The sequence below is a fragment of the Pyxicephalus adspersus genome, chromosome 9 (assembly GCF_032062135.1).
Source record: "Pyxicephalus adspersus chromosome 9, UCB_Pads_2.0, whole genome shotgun sequence".
Lineage (NCBI taxonomy): Eukaryota > Metazoa > Chordata > Amphibia > Anura > Pyxicephalidae > Pyxicephalus > Pyxicephalus adspersus.
The window spans coordinates 29,326,973-29,350,686 of record NC_092866.1 but is presented as its reverse complement, the minus strand read 5'-3'; the positions used below and the strand labels follow the sequence as shown (position 1 = coordinate 29,350,686).

Here is a 23,714-nt window from a genome sequence, read left to right as displayed (position 1 = left end):
TACAGCAGCCAAAGTGCCCGATGTGTTTCGCCTTTTGGCTTGGTCCTTTGGGACATTTGGGATCAAAACTAGACATAAACAGTAAAATATATGATTATAATTGCTTATCTATGTATGTACATAACATTAACAACTGATTAGGATAGTAAAGAAATATAATAGGGTGTAAAGGATAATAATATATATATATGTATATGGTGTATATCACAATGTACAATATTATGTAAGGGACATCGAGATCAATGTATCCACTATTTTTTTCTAGAATATAAAGAGAAATATACCAATTTTTAGTTAAACAAGTTAAAGAGCATTAATAAACACAGTTGTTCTTCAAGATTACTCACTGTAAGATTTAGATGCAGATATGTGTATAAAAGAATATTCAAGGAAACTCCTGGATAAGTGAACTGAAATAGGACTAGAAAAAGTGTATTGTTATGTCCATCTGTGATAAATTTTCAATATTTCCTTATTAAGTAAAAAAAAAGATAGTCAACTACTACTCAAAGTTCTAATTGTAGAAGTTGAAACTGTTCATTTATTATCAAAATTAGCTTGTGATGGGATATCTGAAATACGGGTACAGCAGTATATAAATGGACCATTAGATGGTACTATATTCTTATGAAGATTAGCAAAAAACTTTTTTATGTTAGGTTATTTAAGGTAAAATAACATCAACGTTTTTTGCTAATGTTTAAAAGAATATAGTACCATCTAGTGCAGCGGTCGCCAAAATTTTTGGTCCGAAAGAACCACTAAAATCACCGGCTTCTGACCACGCATGCGCAGGGAGCAGGGTGTCACTCAAAGGGCGAGAAACCTCCCCTCTGAGATCTGAGCCTGCGATTGGGAGAGTGGGCGGTTGTGTGCAGGGACACAGCCCGTCCACACACCCGAGCCTAAGAACTGTACTGGGGATGTGTTTCGTGGCTCTGGCCAGTGCGTCCCCTAGCGGGGTCCTTTTCCTGACCCCGCTCGGGGGTGCACTGACCAGAGACACTGACCACCAAAATGTTCTCGCGGAGCACCTGACCGCTGATCTAGTGGACCATTTATATACTATTGTAGCTTCCTTCTGTGTCCCTCTACTCAGACTCTTTATATATTCTCCTGCCCTACTACATGAGGGGAGACTTTTCATATTTGTGGATAATTTGTTCCTCCTGAAGAAGTGTACCAGATCCACTAAACGCGTTATGGATGTTTCATGCATGTGTGATTTGCGTGGCTTTTTTCATACTGACTTGTTTTTAATGTTATTTTAAAGAAAACATTTTTTTAAACGTTATTGATATGTTGTACAGTTATCTCAACCCTATGGAAATGTACTCAGATATGCAAACTGATTGGCTTTAAAGTCCCTTAGTTCCCCTTTTTCTCCAAAATCAGAATTTTTACTTAACAAAAAATGGATTGTCTACCCTTTTATGTAAAGTGAAATTTCTAAGTTTAAGTACACTCTAAGAGCAAGTTTTGTACCAGTTCTTCATAATTTTGTGCTTTATGGTTACCCAAGAAGTTCTTGACAACCATGACATAGCTGTGCCAAGCAAAAGCTTCAGTATCAGTCATGTAACTTGTGAAATTTGAATCATTTATCAGTTACCAAATCTGGGGTCCATCAAAGATTCCTGCTTTTAATTTTTCAGTACTCAATCCAGGCAAGAATCTACAAATGTACTTGAAGCAATCACCGTCCTTGTTCAGAGCTCTAACAAACTGCTTCATTAATCCCAACTTTATGTGTAGTGGAGGGAGAATGATTTTTTCTTTGTCAACCATTGGCTCGTTAATGATGTTCGCTGCACCTTTTTTCATGTTTTCCCTTGGAGGCCATGTTCCTTTTTTCCAGTGATCCTGCTTTGCTCTACTATCCCACAAGCAGATGAAACATGGGAACTTTGTGTATCCACACATCTGTCCAAGTAGGAAGTTCACCATTTTTAAATCAACACATATAGCAAAGCTTTTGTAAGACCATTTTGATATTTTCATATTCTTGTTTAGGTTTTGTTGAGTGACCAATTGGAATTGATGCATAGCAGTTGCCATTATGCAGTAAAACAGATTTCAAACTTCGAGTGGAACTGTCTATGAAAAGCTCCCAGTCTTCTGCTCGGTATTCTGGTACTCCCATATGGGCTAGTAGTCAAGGGATGTTACAACAGTACACAAAATCTCCATCTTCACCAATAAATATGGTAGGAGTGTCACCTCTCTTGTCCTAAAAACTGTTTTTTTAACTTCCGGTCTCAGACAGTTCTTTTTGTTTAGCCTGAATGCTAAAAGTTCAGGTGCTTGTTTTGACAGACTTAGGTCACGTATTAAACAATTGAGCTCTTCTTGGGAGAACTGCTGGTTTGATGAAACACTTCCTTCATATTCATTTCCACTGCTAACTCTTGGATTACACTCCAAATCCTGTATATCCTTCATGTCGGATACAGGAATATCAGGAAATGTACTGAACAATGGTATGTGAACATCAGCACCATGCTGCACTGGTCATCTTGCCTATTCCAAATCAGGGTACTACCACTTGTTTTTCTTGCAATGATTGAAACCTTTTACATTCACAGCACAAAAATAACAATCATTATGATGATTTTTGGGCTCTCGCCATACCATAGGTACACCAAATTTCAAACTTTTCAGTTTTCCATTTTTCCACCAACGTAGACACTCTACATAAGTTTTGCATACCATATGGGGAGCCCAATACTTATCTTGGTCCCCAAGTTTAATTGCAAGATATGCTTGTTTCTTCTCTGTTTTTGCTGAGAATATTCACCACAAATGTAGCAAAATAGATTAGAGTCATTTAAACAACTTCTTCTAGAAGAACTCATATTTCTGTAAAAAAAAAAAAAAAATGTATGAATGAAAAGAAGGCAAATGAAAGTTTCATGAAAATAATGCCTAATATATAAAATGCAAAACATCGGTGTATATAAAGATTGATAATAATATGCTGTGTTAACATTTGTTGAAGGTAAAATCGTCAATTCCGATTCCTGTATTACAAGAACTAGAGCCAATTCAATAAAACTGTAATTTCTGGATTCAGCAGATACCCCGTGAATTCTGTTATTATTGGGCTTACCATAGCACAGCCACAGATACTAAAGCTAGGGGTGAGAGTATCTTTCCCTCCAAAAGAGTGATATGGCAATTTAAGGACAGCTGGTTTGATTCAGCATGCAGGATTCTATTTCTAAAGGGCATATTGAAATCCAAACTGGTAACCTTAGCTAATATTTTTGCTCCTAATGCTAACCAGTTTGATTTCCTACAAATTGCGCTCTGCGGACTGGCTGAATTCAGGGAGGGAGTTTTTATTTTAGTTAAACAAGTTTTAGTTCGGAAGTGACTTTAATGTGTCAGGATAATGACATTTTACTCTCCACCATCTGCAAGAACTAAGATAAATGCTTTCTTGTTGGACCATTTCCTCATTTCCAATGGGACCAGACAAGGGTGTTCCCTCTCCCCTCTGCTTTTCATCCTTACCCTTGAGCCCCTCTTGCCTAGAATTGAACAAAACCCCGATAATCTAATGGGGGAACTAGGGGAATTTGGAGTCTTATCTAACTTTAAAATTATTATCAAAAGTCAGAAGCCCTAAATATCACCCTCCCACAGGAGGTATGCTGTAGTTTAAAGGAATCCTATGACTTCAGGTGGGCTACAGAGGCAATCACATATTTAGGAGTCTATATTGGTAATGACCTCTTGAATTTGAAGGGATCTTAGGGGAGAACTTACACAATGGCACTCAAAACTATTGTCCTGGTTTGGACGGTGTATTAAAATGACACTTCTGCCAAAATTACTTTATTTGCTACAAACTCTCCCAATCAAACTCCCGTTTGTGTTTTTTAGAAATCTAAAGTCAATGTCTTACACTATTCATATGGGCACAGAAACGACTTAGATTGTCTTTTAATTTATTACGTTTAGCTAAGAGACATAGTGGTGTTGGTGTACCAGATCCATCACTCTATTACGCTGCGGTCCACCTGGGTAGAATCTTTGAATGGTTTAGACATGCTGAATGGAAACAATGGATCAAAATAGAACAGGCTGTCATTGACATTCTATTAACGTGGGAACAATCCACTCTACCAGTACAAGTTTACCAGACATCCCACAGTGACAGAGACTTTAAATGTATTCCACAATGTAGCATGTTTACCCAAAAAATATTACCTACTTTGTCCCCATTGAATCCAATAGTAGGAAACCCCAAATTTCAACCAGGTTTAGATTACCCTAATTACCTAAGTCTAACAGATATGGGTGCACGGCAGGTCAGTTATTTTATGCACAAGACTCATTGGCCAACTTTGGTGGAGATGCACAAAGAATCTTTCTTTAGGGACCTAAGGTTCTGGAGAATTCGTCAACTTCACCATTTTCATCATTCCTTACCAAAGTTAAACCAATTCAGGAAAACTCTCTCTGATTTTGAAGCATTATGTACGAAACAGGGACTAGACCTTTGTTCTCTTATTTATACTTAATTTTTTTGGCTCCAGGCTCTGATTTCACACCTCCATATCTGTTGAAATGGCTCTCCATATCTGTTGCACGGGATCTAGATATTGACCTCTCCCCAGAACAAAGGGATCACATTTAGGATGACTTTAGCTGAAAAATTAAAAAGTTACTGCGGTAGACCAAAAAGACAAGACAAAACTACTCTCAAAACATTGAAACAATTTCATATTTCTAATTATTAGGGTCCGACAAAGAAGTAGAAGAAGCTCTTATCCAGGAATGGTTCATGTTAGTAAATAAGAAAAATGCTTTAATCAGGAGACAAGATGAGCTACAATTACTGTAAGTGATGACACATTTTTTATTTCTTTATTATCTTACTCCAATTACTCTTATACAACATCAAATTGAGTGATAAAAAATTATTTGCCAGTTTATTGTAACAGCTATGCTTTTGCATTTTAGGGCAGAGGAGCAAGATCTGGAACGGAGGTTTGAACTTCTGAGCAGAGACCTCCGAGCACTGTTGTGTACTGATGGTAAGGTTTTTATATTTGCTACTTTAGATAAGTCAATGCTTCTTTAAATGTAAGGCTGTAGGATAAAAAAAATAAAATGTAATGTGCAATTTTATAGTAGTGTAACTAGTTCTGTAAATTAAGTGAAAATATTCCAAAACAAAGTGAGACACTATCAATAATCGTACAGTATCTATGTGTACTGGGGCCCACACATGTTATGTATGTTTTTGTAGCTTATATTTGCCTTTCTAATCACTGGTTTGCCAAAGCTTTCCACTTAAAGGAATAGCATGTGTAGATTATTTTTGTGAAATAGCATGGGCCTAAGTAGTTTCAGAATGTGCAAGCTTTGTAGTTTTTCCAGTGCTGTTGCTACCCAAATGCACAGTCACCACAGCTATTGAAGAGAAGCACTATAAGGAAAATGTAATTAAAAAAATACATAAACTTAAAGCCTCTCTGGACATTTTTTTTTGTTAATGATGGAAAGGAAAGAAATGCACATTTTTATGGATCTCAGTATACCTAATGCTTAGATTTTTCCCCCACTGTTGTTCATGTGATACACATACATACATACAACAAAAAGAGGTGAAAGGTAATTGTGCCCTGCATATTTATTCGAGATGATAAACTTTTTCTTTTTATATCCAAAAAAGGAATTTTTTTTCTGTGTTTTAGTAAAATACTACAAAATGTTATGTTTCAGAGTAAGGAATTTTTAGAGGAATTTTACTTTACTTTGTATTTCACCATAGATTGCTTAAAAAGTGAAGCTCAGAAGAGAAGAGAGAAACTTTTACTGGATGAATTGGTTTCTTTAGTAGATCAACGTGATGGACTTGTGAGAGATCTCCATATCAAAGAGAGGAAGTATGTATATTTTCCATAAAAATACAATCTAACATACTTTAATTCAATCTATGACAAATCACCTTTGTTTGATTTTTTACTTTAATCTTATAGAGCTATAGAAGAAGATGAAATAATAGAAAGAAGTCTTGAGCAAAGAAGGAGAAAGCTCAGCAAAAAAGAGAAATGCCGCATCAGCTAAAACTTTAAGGCCAAAGCAAAAATATATAAAAGTAATCTGCAAAATTTAAGACAAGCAAATTAGGCAAAAATGTTGAAATGCCTTCTAAACATTACTCATCACCATCATTTTTCCTGTCTCTTTTCACTTGCTGCTAATGATGTAGAGTACTATGTATATGTGTGAAGACTGTATATACACATCATGAGATTTTATAAAATGTGTCACTGATTTGAATTAGTTAAAGTAAATCTTGCCATTAGTTAAAACTATTGTAAGTACCAATAAGTGCCCAATATTATTAACAATAATACTAATAATAATAAAGACTATTGGAATTGCATTGGAGACACTTTTTTTTATAAATGCCAAATGCCAGTTCAGTATCATGGACAAGAAAATTGAACTTATTTTTTAATGTATAACTTGCAATTCCAGGGACCTAGAGCCACATTGCATTGAAAAACAAACATTTATCATAATTGTGTCATCGCATGTCTTATTGATGGAAGTTACCATTCCTAAAAAGACTTAAAGTGACATTTACACTCTTTTTTACAGTTATACATGCAATTTTTTTTATTTTTGTAGTTAAACAGAATGCCTTCTACATGTGCCTTCAGAGAAAAATGCTTTGGTTCTAAATTGTAGCTTGTACTTTATCAGTGTCAGTGTCTTTTTGTGGTCTATTGGTAATAGCACTTCGTGATTGTAAGTATTTGCAAACACGGACAAGTTGCAAGTACAAATATTATCTATCTTTATATTACCCCTACTGATTGATAATTCATTGGCACATTTTACATGGTGCAATAAGATGTGCATGATTCTGAGAACTTTATTTTGTTAGTTAGATTAAAATAGTGGTCTTTTCATTTTTTTTTCTATAAACCAGTTTTTTGGTTCGTGTGCCAAAATCAAGGTATATAAGATACTCAAGTGGGTCTACTTAATATATACTTGTGAATATTACAAAAATGTTTTAATGTCAAATTTGTATTTTCTGATGTGTAATAATAGTAAGATCACTGAAAAGGTTTGCACATAAAATGATTGGAAATAAACTTAATTTACAACTTATTTATTGTGCATTATTCTTTTTTTAGTTCAAAAGAAAAATGACAACAATGCTGCCTTTTATTTAAATAAAACAGATATATTTATTGTTACTTTTAAACTGCAATGGATTTTTCTTTATATCAGAGAATGTAGGCAGAAAAGTTGTCACCCTTGTCAGTACTCAATTAAAAGAAAATTGTTTTCTTATAATACCTAGAGATTCCTCCCCTTTCATTTAGTCTGTCGGTAATTTGATAGATAGATTGATGTAGACTTACCGTCTGCAGTTTCTGTAAGATTATACCAAGGAAATGCATTAGTCAACATCTCCCCTGTGTAGAGTCTTAAAAGATGCAGAAGACGACTGACCAATCAAACCTCACCAGCGACTCAGAAGCTAGAATATCAGTATTTTAATATACTGTTATCAACTTAATGATAAATCTGTAGCAATAGCATTATTTTGCCATTATGTTGCATTATTTTGTAATATATTAATTCAGTGATGTTATTCTTACATACCAGAATTTCAATATTGCACACAATAAGATATTATGTTTGCGGGGACAATTCTGTGTTATTTCAGTATGGTAAAACATTTGGGGGTCTGTTAGTTAGGATCAAAATAGCATTTTTTTTAATAAAATGTTTTGGTTTGATTCATTAAAGGTGTTTAGGTAGTTTGCTTAGCTAGGTAAAATATCATTTGCAGAGTGAACATTGAACAGTGAACAAAAATTCACTTTGCAAAAATACTCAATCATGTGTAAGGAAATTACATTTCAACAGAGCCTCACCTTATTTACCAAGCTAAGTGATTTTGAAATTTTAGAGTGATAATTCACTGTAGTAAGTGAACAAAATTGTGTGCTCCATTGTTTCGAAAACCTTTGCTTTTTTATATTGCCATAGACAATTTTTGAATTCATGTGAGCAACCCGACTCAAATATGAAAAGACACAATCTTTTTCATATAGGTGTATGGTAAATCATATAAGTTTACATTTTATTAAAGGGGGCTCAGAGAGGGTGCATCACTGCAAGGGAGTTAAAATAGGTGGACAATAGTTTTGCTTTAAATAGTAGCCAGTTATTTAGCATGTCCTCATGTAATGATCTTCTGACACGTAATTCCATAAGGTTTGCTTAGGTGTGTAGAAGCTCACAAAAATGTTACTTTACACCATCCTGGGAGGATGACACTCTAATGAGGTCATACCATGAAAATTTTGCAAAAACATGCATTTGCAGATAGGCTTTACTCATTTTTAAATGTTTGCTTTTTTGCTGGGACTTTAGAAAAAAGATGGCATGTTTTTGACATAGTGTACATTTTACTTCTTTGTTTTATTGTATTATCACACATTTTCAGTTTATACTTTTGGAAATCATTGAATTGCTTAGGCTACGTACACAGGTCAGATGATTCTCATCCGATAATCACCTTAGGGCTAGTATTGGACGAGAATTTGGTGTGTGTACAGCACTTGTCCAACATCGCACGGATCGTTCCAATGAGGAACAATCATAATACAAGTGAAGGGAAGAGAGCAAAGCGGGGTGCCGCTGTGTGGCTCTCCCCTCTCCATAGAGCAGAACAGCGCTGTATGTACAACGCTTGTTCATGCATCTTCATGAAAAATCCTTTCCTCTGACAGTTATTGACAGTTTTTGAATAATAAATATTTACCTTTTTTTATCTATATATATATAGATCCATAATTGTTTTAAAAGGTTGTTTTTACTATGTTATGTCTTACAGCTCAAAAAACACAGCTTTGCACAGCTTTCTGTAAAGTTATTTTGATGGTACAAAGGCATTGCTGGACAGACATTGTGAGATTCATGTATTGCTTGATGTGATATAATAAAATTGTACAATAATGTTTATGTCCAAATCATTATTAAAGGAATTCTCTGTTTTGAAAAAGGCAACATAAAGTACCCACAACCATACAAAGCCTTACTTGTGTATTGTTCTAATTCAGGTGAGTCCTTAAAGAAAGACTACATGAAACAAAAACAAAACTGTTTTAATTAAGTTATATATTATTTTTTAGAAATATAAACAAGGTTCTAACTTGTACGTGATGCACTTTGTATCCTTTTTCTTAATATTTTTTATTGAAAGAATAGAGCTCCAATGTATTGCATCCAGCTCTGCCTTTTTTTGCACCTCAATGTCCAGTGAGACATGTACATTTCAGAGCACAGTTGCCTGTGCTTGTTTTATGGCAATCTATTGCCTTGTGAAGGTATTAAAATAGGTCAGCATGACTGACATGCTTTATTTGTGTTTCACTCTTAGAAGTATGGACTATGGGCTTGGAATCATAACTTTGAAGTAAAGCAGCTGTGCATATTCATAAAAAAAACTATCCATACACCCTCGAAAACCCACCAATATTTTCATAAACACCACCTGTCCAAACACAATTCTACATTATTTATAAATAATTGTAATGTATTTCCACAAAAACATTGCATTACATGCACAGGAATAAAATGGACCCCCTTTGTTCATATATAAGTATATGTTCCAATTTAATATTCATGGCATATTGAGCAAATTGGGCAATAATTCCTGTTGACATAGTTTCCATGGGTGAAATATTCTAAACCACTTGATTGCATCTGTGTCAAGCATTGGGAATATCCAAAGCACTGAACCATATTTAATTAATTCCAATCTTCCACTGTCAAGCTCTGCTTTGCAAATCACTGACCCTGACACCATATACCCTACATTGGTGTATGTACCACATACAGTAGTGACTGAATTTGTCTTTCTTGGTGGGATACAACACAAACTGGATCAATCCATACTTTTTAGTCTAGGCGAAATCACAATCAGCAGGGCAGAGGGTTATAGTGCAGGATGTCAAGAGAGACTGCTCCGGATCTGTAGGGCATAGGAACTACACTTCAAATAATCAAATACACCGTTCACTATATTCATCCTCCAGACTAGCTGACTGGTGATCCTCTGTTCCCAGTGTTATTTTTGCCTCTGCCCCTGCCTATAATAGAGTGCACTGATTTTCCCGTCGGAGTGAAATTATCCTTTTCATTACAGTCCCAAATCTTGCAGCAATTGCTGGCATTCTAACTGGATTAACTAAAATCTGTAATTTCCCTAACAAGCATAAACTATTGTAGACCATTTTGCATTCCCTCTGGGCAAAGGTAGGGACTGTAATGGCATGTCCTAGGCTGAATTCAATATTTGAAAATTACAAAATATATATGAAAAAATGCAAGACTGCAAATATTGTAAAGAAGCAACAGGTTACACAAGAGTAAAAAAACATACCTCAAAATATTCTGTAACTGTATCAATATTTTAAGGATCAGGTCTAAGACATAAAAGTAGTGCCTAGGTATTTTAAATGTTTTTTTGAGGATTGCACTAAAATATATCCTAAGTTATGTAGCCCTGTTATGGGGGGGGGTCATGTAAATGACCGTCACAAACCAGGCTATGGCACTAACCTGTAGATAACAGAGAGGATCTTGGGCCTTCGCTATATGGAAGAGTGAGGATACTAATAAAGTTGGCAGTGCCTCCACCCAGGACAGGGTCTCTGTTAGCAGAGGGGCTCCCTTCCTGGGACATTACCCAGAAATAATAACAGTAATATGAAACAGCACCCAAGGAACCACTACACCCAGCATACAACATTAACCATTGCAGCTAAATGAACACACAGGTTGGAGTATTTGTAAGCTTTATATCTCAAAACAGTAATAACAATATTTATAATCCATAAACATCAATGAGTACACATATCAAGCACATAGCAGAGTCCTGAGGAGAATTGTGCACAGATATACTCGGGTATATATACAGTCTATAACCACAAATACCTCCAGTATCAGTGTCAGGATGAGTTGCAGAGGCCTCTGGAGTTGATTGTATCAAAGATGTCCTGATGAGATGATCCTGAAAACAGCAGCAAGGAGATCCGCCAACCCGCAATTGGGCTGTGTATGCTGTGATCCTGGATTGCAGGGATGCAGGCAAAGTGTCTGGAGTTCAGGAACAATCTATCTGCACTACCACTTATACCCTAGCAGTCATACTAATCTGCCAATGCAACCGGACCTCTGCTACCTATGGGCCATCGCATGCCTAACCTATGCTAGATGTAACTAGACAGAGGGTGCAGATTAGAACTGAAAGGGCAGAGATAATATTATTTGTGTATGTAGCTGATACACTGACAGTAGGGATTTCCCAAAGTGATCTCTGATAACAGATATCACATATACTCCATTAATATAGAGCGTAATAATCTAATACTGCACTACACACAGGCACAGCAGTCAGTGTGTTCTGGAAGGAATGCAGGCACCTACCCTGGCACCTACTTCCTGCATTTCCCTATATCCTGGTGGGGTTTCTAAGGCCACTATCAGGGGCAGGAAACACTTCAACAAATTTATTTGCAATTTACAAAGTTAAAACTCAGCTAGCAGATAGAAAAAGGCAATCCCCTACAATTATATGTGCTAATTTGGTTAACAGCTTATAATGTGTATAATTGGTATATCATGTTAAGACCATATTGTTAAAAGGAAACGGCATATTAAATTAATTAAAGATAAATGATTTGTCGTCAAATTGGAGTGATTCGGTTATATAGAAGGTAAGTCAAGCCAAACATTATGTACCATGGGATTCACCATTCTACACATTCCAACAAATCAGGTTCACAATACATTGTATAATAAAATAATGGTCCAGTATATAACCTATTATAACATAACCCATAAATGTGCTTAAGTAGTGTTTAACAAACATTTCAACCTCTATCAAATAATAAACATATTCTAACATAGTCCACCTATGATCAAATGGTGTACAATAAAAATACCACATATCATGAAATGTATTATTGCCAAAAAGATAGGTACATAAATTTCAATGGCCTCTAAAAGCTTACAGATGTTCAACTTAGTCATATCAATATGGGTATATGTAATCCAGATAAGATAGTATATATCATCTTTATAATGTTTTTGCATCTATATCATCTTTATAATGTTTTTGCATCTAATTGAAGTGTTTCACCGTTGATAAGAAGAATAATGAATAAGAAGAAGAGATTTGGAGACACTATTTAAAGAAATGATTTGATAGACAGTACATCATTTAAACCGGGTGGAAAAGTGGCTTTAAGAGTGGAAATCCACTTTGTTTCAGCTTGAAGTAATCACTGATTGACACTTCCACCCCAAAGTTGTGCTGTGTTCTTACATGAAAGCTGATAGGAGTCACCATTTTGTATTAATAGACTAGACATGCTCATACATTCTCTTCCCCAGTGCCTTTTGGTTTTTCCCACATAGAATCTTTTACAGATGCAGGTAATAGGATATACTACGGCTGTTGTGGAACAGTCAATATGTTTATTGATTTAGTGAATTTGGTTATTGGGTAGTAGTAATTCTTTTTGTTCTTTGAGCCATGGGCATTGGGGACGTTTCCCACATTTAAATACCCTGATGGTACCCTGATAGTTGTGGTGAGGCCGGCTGTTGAGGTGTGTAGTGGCTATAAACCAGGTTATCTTTCAAGGAAGCTGATTTTCTATAAGTGATGGATGGATATGGATGTAAAAACTTAGATGTCATTGGGTGGGATAGTAATATGTACCAGTACTTCCATAAGATACTCGAGACTACTTTGTGTTGGTTGTTAAACTTAGTAATCAACCTAACCTGTGTGTCGGAGGTATCAGTTTTGGTTTCAAATAGGAAAGAGGTACTTTTCTGGATTTTTGCTTTTTGATAAACTTTTTGAGGAAGATTTTTACTATAGCCTCCTGCAAGTAGTCTTTTCTGTAAGCCTTTTGCTTCTAGTTCAAAGTCATCATCAGTAGAACAATTACCGGTACGCCTGAGTCTAATATATTGACTAAACAGGATACTTCTCTTGAGAGGTTCTGAATATATTGTAAAAGAGTGATAATAAATGCATTGAATCTATTTGAATTGAATTATTTTGAGGATAATGTTTTTGTAGGTACTTGTAAATCACAGGAACGCCCTTATTGTGAGGGATACTACTATAAAGGGATTCGACGTCAATGGTTACCATTGGGGCTACCAAAAGGCAGTAGACGGTATTTGTAATTCAGATGTTAGTAAGTAAATGGATTGTATCCTTAAGATAAGAAGGAATAGTGAGAACAATTGTTCTAAGGTACGAGTCAACTAACTCACTAGCATTTGAGAATATTGATCCAATTCCTGCTACAATTGGGCGTCCTGAAGGGTTGACTGGGTCTTTATGGATTTTCGGTAAGGTGTAATATGTTGGAGTGACAGGATGTTGAACAAATAGTCCTTCATATTTTGTTTAATTGTGCCTGTGTGAAAGGCTGACATAAAGATCGAATAAAAAAAAGACTTATTGACATTACCCCGAAATTTCCATGTACCAATCGGAGGTATTTAAGATTTTAAAACAAATTCTTTCATAGTAATCAATATTTAAGACCACTATATAGATTATAGTATATAGTTTATATAGATTTAGAAAAGTTTTAATGTGGGGATATGATGAGATTTGAGGAAAAAGTGGGCTTGGGGCATCTCATCAGTAGCTGCAAAGGAGATAGGTGATAGGTCCTTCTATGGGTAGTGTGTCATTTTCCATTTGTTCATTTTCAACTAAAAGTTGTTGAAGTGTTTTAAGATTTTTAAAATCTTGAATATTGAAATCACTTTATTCATCGGGTAGGAATAATTGGTTATGTGTTGATGTTTTGTCGAACATCACTTTTAAGGTAAGATTTCTATTGAATAGGTTCAGGTCCTTAATGGTTTCAAATTTGTCAAGATTTGAGGATGGGCAAAATGACAATCCTAGTTTTAATAAACTCTTTTCCTCCTGGCTGAAAATGTAGGAGGAAAGATTGAATATTTCAAGTTCTTTCTCTGCTGAGTGTGTTTCAGGACATGTCCATTCAGGACATGTTGTCCATTGGTCCTGTCTTTATGTTGGGTGGGGGAAGGGGTGGTGGTAGTACAAAACAGAATGTGGGAGTTGCTCCAAGTTGTGACGAGGATGCTGTGGGGGTAAGAAGTGGATGAAACAAAGGTGAGGAGTTGGTTAGGTTTTGTGGGCATGGTGGAGTAGTAGAGTGAGTGGGTAACTGCTCCACTTGGGTTGAGGTAAAGTATATATATATATTGATTAATTATTGATTATATTTTTTATTAATTAAAATCAAATTGTAACCCTTATTACCCTCAATTATTTTTATTCTGTATCCCTTACATACAGAATAATCAAGAACCTTAAGATACTATTTTCTTCACTTTCTGTCTATTATTCTTTGTGAGACCATTATCATTCATCAATAATCGGTCAATAATTACTTTTTGTATTTTACAAGACAACCGTCCAAGTGAGATTGAACGGTTATCCCTATACTTTTCATCTGTTCTATTCTTTTCTCTCATAACTACTACTTTTTACAGTTATATGGTAAATTTAATCATAGAACTTTCAAGTGCACCATTCCCATTGTTTGAATTTTCAGTTGAATCCACTCTCATTTCTTCCCCCTGAGGTCAATATACTAGGTGTGTCAACGCTATATATATATATATATATATATATATATATATACACATACATATATTTATGCCTTAAGATTGTGAGATAATTTCTTTTCATTAGATTACCAGTATAAATATATATCTCTATGGTCTTTTTAGGGTCTCAAAAAATCCCCTGAGGAAGCCCGCTTAGGGTGAAATACTTCGGGGAACAATAGGTGTATTTATTGACCAACTTTTGGACGTTGTACATGTGAGAGTGTTTTAGCGATCTATGGCTAAACTGTCAGACATTTATAATTGATGTTTTTTATAAATATGTTTTAGTGAATGAAATAAGGTATTTTAAATACTGTTAGATTCCCTTGCCTTATAAAGCCGCTTTCCCTGTATCTCTCTTTCTCCTGTATCTGTAGAAGTGACATTCTTCCCACTGGCAAGCAAAGTAAAAGGCATTCTTCGCACTGAGCACCACACCCTTAGCAGTACTAGGAGGTCTTAGTTCTCTATCAATGGAGTACAAAACACCTTCCCCATTTGTGATGGACATGTGGGGAATTAAACATATCACAGCAGTGGAAAACTTAAACTGGAAATAGGAGTACAAAGGATTTAAAGTAGATCAATATTTCCTTCAGACATCACAGTCTTTTTAGAACAATTTAACCTGAAAAATGTTTACAAATTGAATTATTGTAATGTTTATGTTTTTGGTGATTTTTTCCATGCACATACTGTAAAAATTTTAGATTATTTGAAAAAATCTGTTTTTGCATGGAAATTGGCTATATGTTTGCATTGTTCTGTGATAAATACAATGCAAAGCATAACACTGCACAACAACGATTTTGCTACGGGGAATAACACATGTGATTTACATGATTATGGTTATGGATAATTGTAAGAAGCTTCCCATGTTACAAACAAACATTGGATTGTGCAGTACTAGTGGTACTGAAAAGCAAAAGGATTTGGCAAACAATGATGGTAAAAGCAGCAATGGTTTAAAGAGCCTGTTCACCAATGCTAGAAGTCTAGCAAACAAAATAGGGGAGTTGGAAGCCATATTAGGTGAGGAGGATTATAACTTAGTTAGCATTGCTGAATCCTGGCTTTGTTCTTTGCATGACTGGGCTGTCAATATTCCTGAGTATACTCTCTTTCGTAAGGACAGAGTGAAACGAAAGGGTGGCGGTGTCTGTATGTGAGAAGTGATCTGAAAGAGAATGTGAAAAAAGAAATTGCGGATGGAACAAGCGATGAGGTTGGGGCACTATGGGTGGAGTTGAATGTGGCGTTGAATACCAATTTTTGTCTGCAACAGGCCCCCCAGTGCTAAGAAAATAAATAGAAAATTAACTAATAGCACAGACAGAAAAAGCAGCAAAAAGTTGAAGTGTTTTAATCATGGGAGATTTAAACTACCCTGATATTGACTGGATTAATGGCACTACAGGAACAGCAAAAGGGAGGAAATTTGTGAGTTTAATACAAGAAAATGTTGTGGTACAGTTTATAGAAGCCCAAACTTTCTAACAATGTAGAGCTTATAGAAAATGTGCATATAAAAGATAATCTGGGTATCAGTGACCATAATATTTCATTTAATGTAAGTTGAAAACAGGAAGCAAAAACAGGAAAGATAAAAACATTTAATTTTAAGAAAGCAAATTTTCCAAATATTAAGGGGAGCTCTCTGTGACTTGGTCTGGGAGACAATATTGTCCTCAAAGAACACAGAACAGTATATAGTCTAATGGGTAATACCCAGAGGCTAAAATAAAACCTATATGGCTCACAGCTGATGTTAGAAAAGCCATAAGGAACAAGAAAAAGGCATTCCAAAAATATAAAAATGAAGGATCACCTTCATTATTTGAAAACTCTAAAGAATATAACAAAAAAAGTAAAAAGGAGGTAAAATGTGCAAAACTTAAAAATGAAGGACAAATTGCAAAGGAAAGTAAGGCAACCCCCCATTTTTTTAAAATATTATTAGCAAAAAGATCAGAACTGAGCAAGGAGGCCCCTAAAAGGCAGATTTACTAAACACTTTTTTTTAGCTCTGTGTACACAAAGGAAAACCGCAGAGCTCATGTCCAAATTCATAATAGCACTACCTTAAATGAGTCACAATGGCTCAAAATTGATATGATTGAGAAACAGCTGGGAAAAATAAGGTTGACAAATCACCAGGGCTTGATGGATTACATCCACGTGTCCTCAAAGAGATGAGCTCAGTTATTTCAAAGTCATTAATTCTAATTTTTAGAGACTATTTAGTCACTGGCAAGGTACCGATGGATTGGCGTAAGGCCAATGTGGTTCCTATTTTCAAAAAGGGAGCAAAGTCATTACCAGGTAACTACAGACCGGTTAGTTTAAGGACCATAGTTGGAAAGGTCCCAGAGAGTTTAATAACGAACCACATAGAGGAGTTTCTGCTAGAAAATAATATTATAAGTGATAATGAACATGGCTTCAAGAAAACAATTTTCCTCTCTTTTTATGAGGAAGACAGTAAACAGGTAGACAGTGGAGTAGCAGTTCATATAGGTTACTTGGACTTGGCTAAACCATTTGACACTGTACCCCACAGACGGTTATTATGCAAGTTAGGGCCAATAGGTTTAGAAAAGTCAATCTGTAAATGGATAGATAACTGGCTTCCAGGGAGTTGTAAATAATGATTCATACTCTAAATGGTCCAAAGGTATTAGTGGTGTACCCCAGAGTTCAGTGTTGGGACCTTTACTGTTTAACATCTTTATAAACGATATGGAGTTTGGGAATAAAAGTACCATTTCTGTGTTTGCAGATGACACCAAACTATGTAATGGAATTCCATGCAGGATGTCTATAATCTACAAGCAGACCTGGATGTACTGTTTGATTGGGCAGCCAAGTGGCAAATGACATTTATTATAGATAAATGTAAAATTATGCACTTGGGCGCTAACAACATGCATGCTTCATACTGTCTAGGGGGAATACATTTGGGGAGCCAGAAATGGAAAAGGATCTGGGGGTTCTGGTAGACCATAGACCTAATAACAGCATGCAATGCCAAGCTGCAATATCTAGAGCTAGCAAAGTATTTTCTTGTATTAAAAGAGGAATAGACTGCAGAGATGGAGACATAATCCTGCCCCTGTACAAAGCATTGGTCAGACCACATCTGGAATATGCAGTCCAGTTTTGGGCACCAGTTCACAAAGAGGACATTGTGGAATTGGAGAGAGTGCAAAGAAGGGCAACTAAATTAATAAAAGCAATGGAGGAGCTCAGCTATGAGGAGACATTAGCTGAATGTAATCTATTCTCTCTTGAGAAGAGACGTTAAGGGGGGATATGATGAACCTGTATAAATATATAAAAGGTTCATAAAGAAAACTCCCTTCCCCATTATTCACTTTGAGATCATAACAAAGAACTAGAGGGCGCTCTTTGTGTCTGGAGGTAAAGAAGTTTAAGCTCCGGAAGGAGCTGATTCTTCACTGTAAGGTCTGGGAAAACGTGGAATTGGCTCCCTCAGGAAGTAGTTTCAGCAATTACTATAGATTGCTTTAAGAAAAAGCTGGATGCTTTTCTAGAAGCACAGAATATAACTGGGTATTAAGGCTTTAAAGTAAAAATAACAGAGACTGTTGATCCAGGGAACATGCAATTGCCTCATGGAATCAGGAAGGAATTCTTTTCCCTTGTTGAAGCAAATTGTACCAGGGTTTTTTTTGCCTTCCTCTGGTCCATCTATGTCCTATGGGGTTTTAAATCTGGGATATGTTTATTTCCCTAGTGGTTGAACCTGATGGACTTATGTCTTTTTTCAACCTAACTCACTATGAACATATGGTATTGAGTGTTCTGATTCCAAATCTAAACTCATAATTTGCCATGCTTTAGCTGTTCAAATGGTTGGTAATTGGGTAATGTATTTACATGGGAATATTATAACAGTTGTAGCTAGCACTATGCCTGCTGCCGCTGAATCACGTCCCCTGGTGGCATGCATGTTCCAGCAGCTCCTGGGCATGTGTGGGCAAGTCTGTGAGCTGACGTAAGAAATAGGTATATCAGGTGAGATGGACCAAGGGCTTGTCTCTAGTGCAAAACCATCTTATTGGATAGTACAGCTAGGCCATAGTAAGTCTGTTTTGAGCTAAAGATGAGTAGGTGCAGCTGTGTTAATAAACTGGACAATTTTTGCTACATTTATGGCAAATATACCCTGTGTGATCAATGCAAGAACCTAACCAAGAGGGTGAGATTTGCTTACAAGTATTAGTCTGGATGTGAAATTGGAGAACAGTTATACACAATTAACTTAGGATCCTGACGTCCTAGTCAGAATCGGACAGATTTGGATTCGGCGCACTTGATTTAGTATAGGACACATGGACCAAGTAGCAGACAATATTTATTTTTTTGGAATGCAGTGTAAATTTTATGCTCTCAGAAGCCAATATCATTGGATTGAAAAAATTTTATGTGTAATTTTTCTGTTTAAAAACTCCACCATACTGCAAGGGTAAATGCTTGTTCAAGTCTAATGGGGGTTGTAAACTTTCTTCATCCCTTTCTCCCAATCAAACAGCATTGCTTTTCTTCCATGTGACTGTTGAATTGAGTGTGGGCCCTTGGTATCCTCACATACAATAAAGAAATATTTTATGCACTTTAGAGGATCACATCAGTGCACTTCCAGAGTGGCTTACAAAGGAAACTGCAAGAAGCCAGTCTCACAGAGGAGGAGCATGCACCCCTAGACCAAAACAAATATTTACCTTTGCAGTTTTTCTTAAAATCTGTTAGGCTTTAATTTTCTAATGTGTAGCATTAGTATATCAAACCACGAATATACTAACTGAATATTACTAAATATGACCTTACAAAACCCCTTCCATAAACACAACAGTGTTTAATGTACAAAAATATGAATTATAGATTTGAACATTAAAGATTGCACACACAAGGGGAGGAGTCTTGCTCTCCTGTGGGTTTGCACCCTGGAACCATGGCTTTTTTAATTAAACAAAATATTTCTTTCAGACATTTAGTATGTATAGAGTTGTATTTATTGTACAGTGTTGTATAATATGTTGGCGCATTTTAAATACAATTTATTATTGATAATATTTTTATTACTATTAATATTACTTATAATAAATATGGTGTGGTAAAGGGGGTACTTATACTGAAGATAAGATGCAATATAATGCATATAAATTTTCTTTCTCCATACATAACTGCAAAGGTGATATAAACATTAAATGGCTGAAAGGCTCCACTTGCTTTTTGTTTCATCACTAGCTTCATCCGGATAACCTTGTTCTTTTGGTGCCAAACAAAGATTAGACCAGTTTGCAGGTATAATTAGAAGGAAGAATCCCACTCCAATTGCCAAGAATCCCATCATATATGCTTCAGAGGATATTCCCCATTGCTGATCCATACCTAAGAAATAAAACATGAAACCTGGATATTTCTAAATAGGTGGCAAAGAATAGTTAAAACCACAAACAGGAAGGATGTAGGATGTGTATGTCCAACCATAAATGATCATGCTATAATGCTAGACAGTGGTATAATTAACCTCCCTGGTGGTAAAAAAAAACCTGCTGAGAGCGGTAACCCAGAGCCACACTCGGGGTAGCTAAAAAAATTAAAAATAAAGCCTTACCTGGTCCCATCGGCGTCCTCAGTGCCCTGCTATCCTCGGGCCGCAATCCTCTTTGTCGGATCTGTCCCTCGGCGAGTGGCGCTGGCGTTCTCTGGGAGTTCCTGGTGACGTTTGAGCGTGCGGGAGCACAGGAGGAATTAAATTTTTTTTTGTACTGGATTCAATACAAAATAACTATATTGAATCCAATACAAAATAATCATTATATTATATATGCTTCTGTACTGGTATATTACAGGTTACAGTATTTTTTATTAATTTATGCACTCCTGTTTTAACAGATTTTTGTGTTTTTTATGTAATGTTTATTATTACATTTATTATATATTGGACATATTTCGGTGAGTTATGCCTAAGAATTACAGGCCTACAACGTAAAACAAATTTTCATGAATGACAATGTACCACTTTTAGACATATAAATCCAAACAGAAATGAACAGCCCAGGAGGTTAAGGAGTATTAGCAAAGATACTTAGCATGTAAAAATATGCTGATTACGAAACCCAGTGTTAAACACAATTTTGATTTTGATTTGTCTCCAGCATCAATTTAACAATACTTAAAATATTGTAACATTTAAAAGAAAAGTACACTTCCTATTGGGAAAAAAGAAGCTCCCAAAAAGGGACATTGCATACCGGATAGAGGGGTTTTCGATTGTACCAAATCCCACATTATCTTAAAATCATTTTTTTATTTACAAAAGCATTTACAATTATTCATATTTCACACAAACAAAATGTGTACAGATAGTTCATTCAATAAAACCAATCAATAGGCCTATAGAGGCACTAGAATTAGCATTAGTATTATTAATACAAAGTGTTTGATTATACAAGATTTTACTACTAGTAATGGTTGGTACTTGATTATATTACTCCTCAAGTTATTAAGATGGAAAACAAATGGTTGGAGGGCATATTGGAAACTATTTTGCAGATCTGGTCTGCTTCTTCAGGAGTGTAGTACTGACCAATTGTGCTGTTGTATCATCGCTGAAAAGTCAGTTATAATGTGCATCTGAAGAGAAATACATAAAGTTTCCCTCAGATTCAAGGCATGCTAAGCCTGTTTTCCAGTTGATAAACATATGATATATATATATATATATATATATATATATATATATATTAGTATAATAGATTAGATTATACAAATCATGCACTATGTATATTTGTGCAAGAATTTAAAAGAAACAAAGTAAAACCAACAAATAACTAACCTGCGACCAGTGTTAATCAACTCCAACCACAAGTTGGAGATGGTGAATAGGGCACCAAAAAAAAAACTTACCTGCCAAAATATGTTTCCCCCTGTCCCAAGCTCCTAGGGGTTCCTGTTAGTCAGTATTTGTCCACGTTCCACAAGGCCGTTACTTCCAGGTCCGGTGGAAATCAAGTCACGTGGTCCTAGAACGCAAGCATGTGTTCCAAGTCCACATGCAACTTGACTCACCCCACAACATGAGCAGAGATTACTCTACGTGTGGCTGGAGACACAGAAGGTGGTATATTGTCAGCACAGTGTCTCAACAGGTCCCACCAGCAGGTGAAGCAAACTGATTTTTCAATAACAAACATCCATTGCTACAAAATGAAATGTCACATAATATCGAAACAGTTTGAATGGATATGTTACAGTACTGTTATGACATGGAGTAAAGAAGGTAACTAAAAAATGCCCCCAGCACACTGAAAACTACAGTATATTTGACACAGAAGATCTTTGTAAGGGGGCACAATGGTAATGAGGCTGAATTAAAACATTTTAACATGGTAGGTTTTTTTCATTTTAACATAAAAGGTGACAGTTAATGAACCAACAAGAAGTTAAATGGGAGCATTTATGAATCAGCACCACGTCCCCTATGTACATATTCAAATCCAATTTTGTCTAACATGGCATTTTTAGGTGCCTACTAATAAACAATCAAGATATTAAAATAAATCCTTGTCCAGTTTGTAATCTCAATACATATCCATAGTTGCCAAATACATTACATTTGCATCATTTGAATAATTTAATTTATATCATTGTACGTGCTAACTTCCTTGATGCGTTTCACCCCAAGGCTTCCTCAGAAGGACACATTGTAGCAACCGCATCAATCTTTTCTACATGTTTTAAAGCAGAAAAATAAACAGATCAAAACACTGAAAAATATTGTTTTAAGATGTTGTCATAACAGTTTTGTTTTTAAACCATAGAAGCAGTATTTGCACCTCCTTTTGAGCTTTCAAATGGCACATATCTTCAAGAAGTAATCCTGTGTCCTCATTCCACCAATTAGTGTTTTCTACACACGTGATTAGTTGGCTCTTAATTATAATCATGAGCACTGTGACCCAAAAAGTAAACATCTCTTTTTTATGTTATTATTTCTCAGAACAATGAATAAATCACAAAGAAAAACCTGTCACATTGCTTATCCTTGGGGTCCAATGTGGCACAAAAGCTACAGTATTGGCCACCTGTACATAATTATATTAAGCCATTTAGTCTGCACCCAATTGTATATTATTTGCATAATACGAAACACATTCAAAGTTATTATTTTATAAAAAATCCCATGGGATTAAATCTTGCATGTTAACACTCCAAAAAAAGTAAAGCCACATAAAAATCATGTCATAAATGAAACTCCTTTCCCTCAGCAACATAATGTTCTACCAATACTCCAATCAAATCTGTAAATTGAAAAAAAAAAACCTACCTTAGGTGTTTTTAAATTATGTTTCCCGGGTCACAGCCTCAATCACACTGTGAATAACTTACAATGCTGGATCTTCTTATATCCGACTGGCCTCGTATCCCACGTTGTGCATGAGTACGCAGCTTGATGACCGTTTCCGGGTGAAAACCCAGAAACACGTGGGACGCAGGACTCTGTTTTGCATAGGGTTTAAATAATGGCATAATAATAAAAAAAAATTGGAGGAGGGGTGGGTCAGGATTTCTTTATGTGGTGGCTCATAATGTTATAAGTGCCATAGATAATTTATTAGTTATTTATTAGGTGGAAAAAATTTTTGTGATTCATTATCCATGAAGGATAGCCACAAAATTGTATTACTCGAAAAAAAAATAAAGAAGAAGTTTAAAGTTTAAAGTTTAAGAGATTCCTTTACCCTGGAAAGGTTGTGGCATTCAAGGTGTTCATTTTGTAATATCAGTTTATTACATCTACTATCAGTTACTACATTTAAATTGTTTAGTTTTACCAAATATAAAAACTGTCACACTTACCTCTTCCTCACCTCATGCAGTTCTGACGCTGGGGGAACCTATGTTTTCAAGCTTTATCAATTCCATCCAATCCACTGGCCAAACAGAAAATAGCC

General features: G+C 35.6%; 2 protein-coding genes across 6 annotated transcripts in view; one reads left to right on the top strand and one right to left on the bottom strand.

Annotated features, from left to right (window-relative positions):
• The window catches only part of LOC140338730 (EH domain-binding protein 1-like protein 1), a 149,596-nt gene extending 140,591 nt beyond the window's left edge, over positions 1-9,005 (top strand). For all 5 annotated transcript variants that reach the window (XM_072423054.1, XM_072423057.1, XM_072423055.1 and 2 more), the window contains 4 exons: positions 4,749-4,848; positions 4,972-5,045; positions 5,786-5,900; positions 5,994-9,005. In XM_072423054.1, coding sequence (XP_072279155.1) covers positions 4,749-4,848; positions 4,972-5,045; positions 5,786-5,900; positions 5,994-6,081 — 377 coding nt within the window. In that variant the 3' untranslated portion in view covers positions 6,082-9,005. The remainder of the gene's footprint in view (positions 1-4,748; positions 4,849-4,971; positions 5,046-5,785; positions 5,901-5,993) is intronic.
• A 10,700-nt stretch (positions 9,006-19,705) lies between these two features.
• LOC140338729 (uncharacterized) overlaps positions 19,706-23,714 on the bottom strand; it is a 101,056-nt gene continuing 97,047 nt past the window's right edge. The window contains exon 6 of the transcript XR_011922304.1: positions 19,706-20,145. The gene's annotated coding sequence lies outside the window, so the exon portion shown is untranslated. The remainder of the gene's footprint in view (positions 20,146-23,714) is intronic.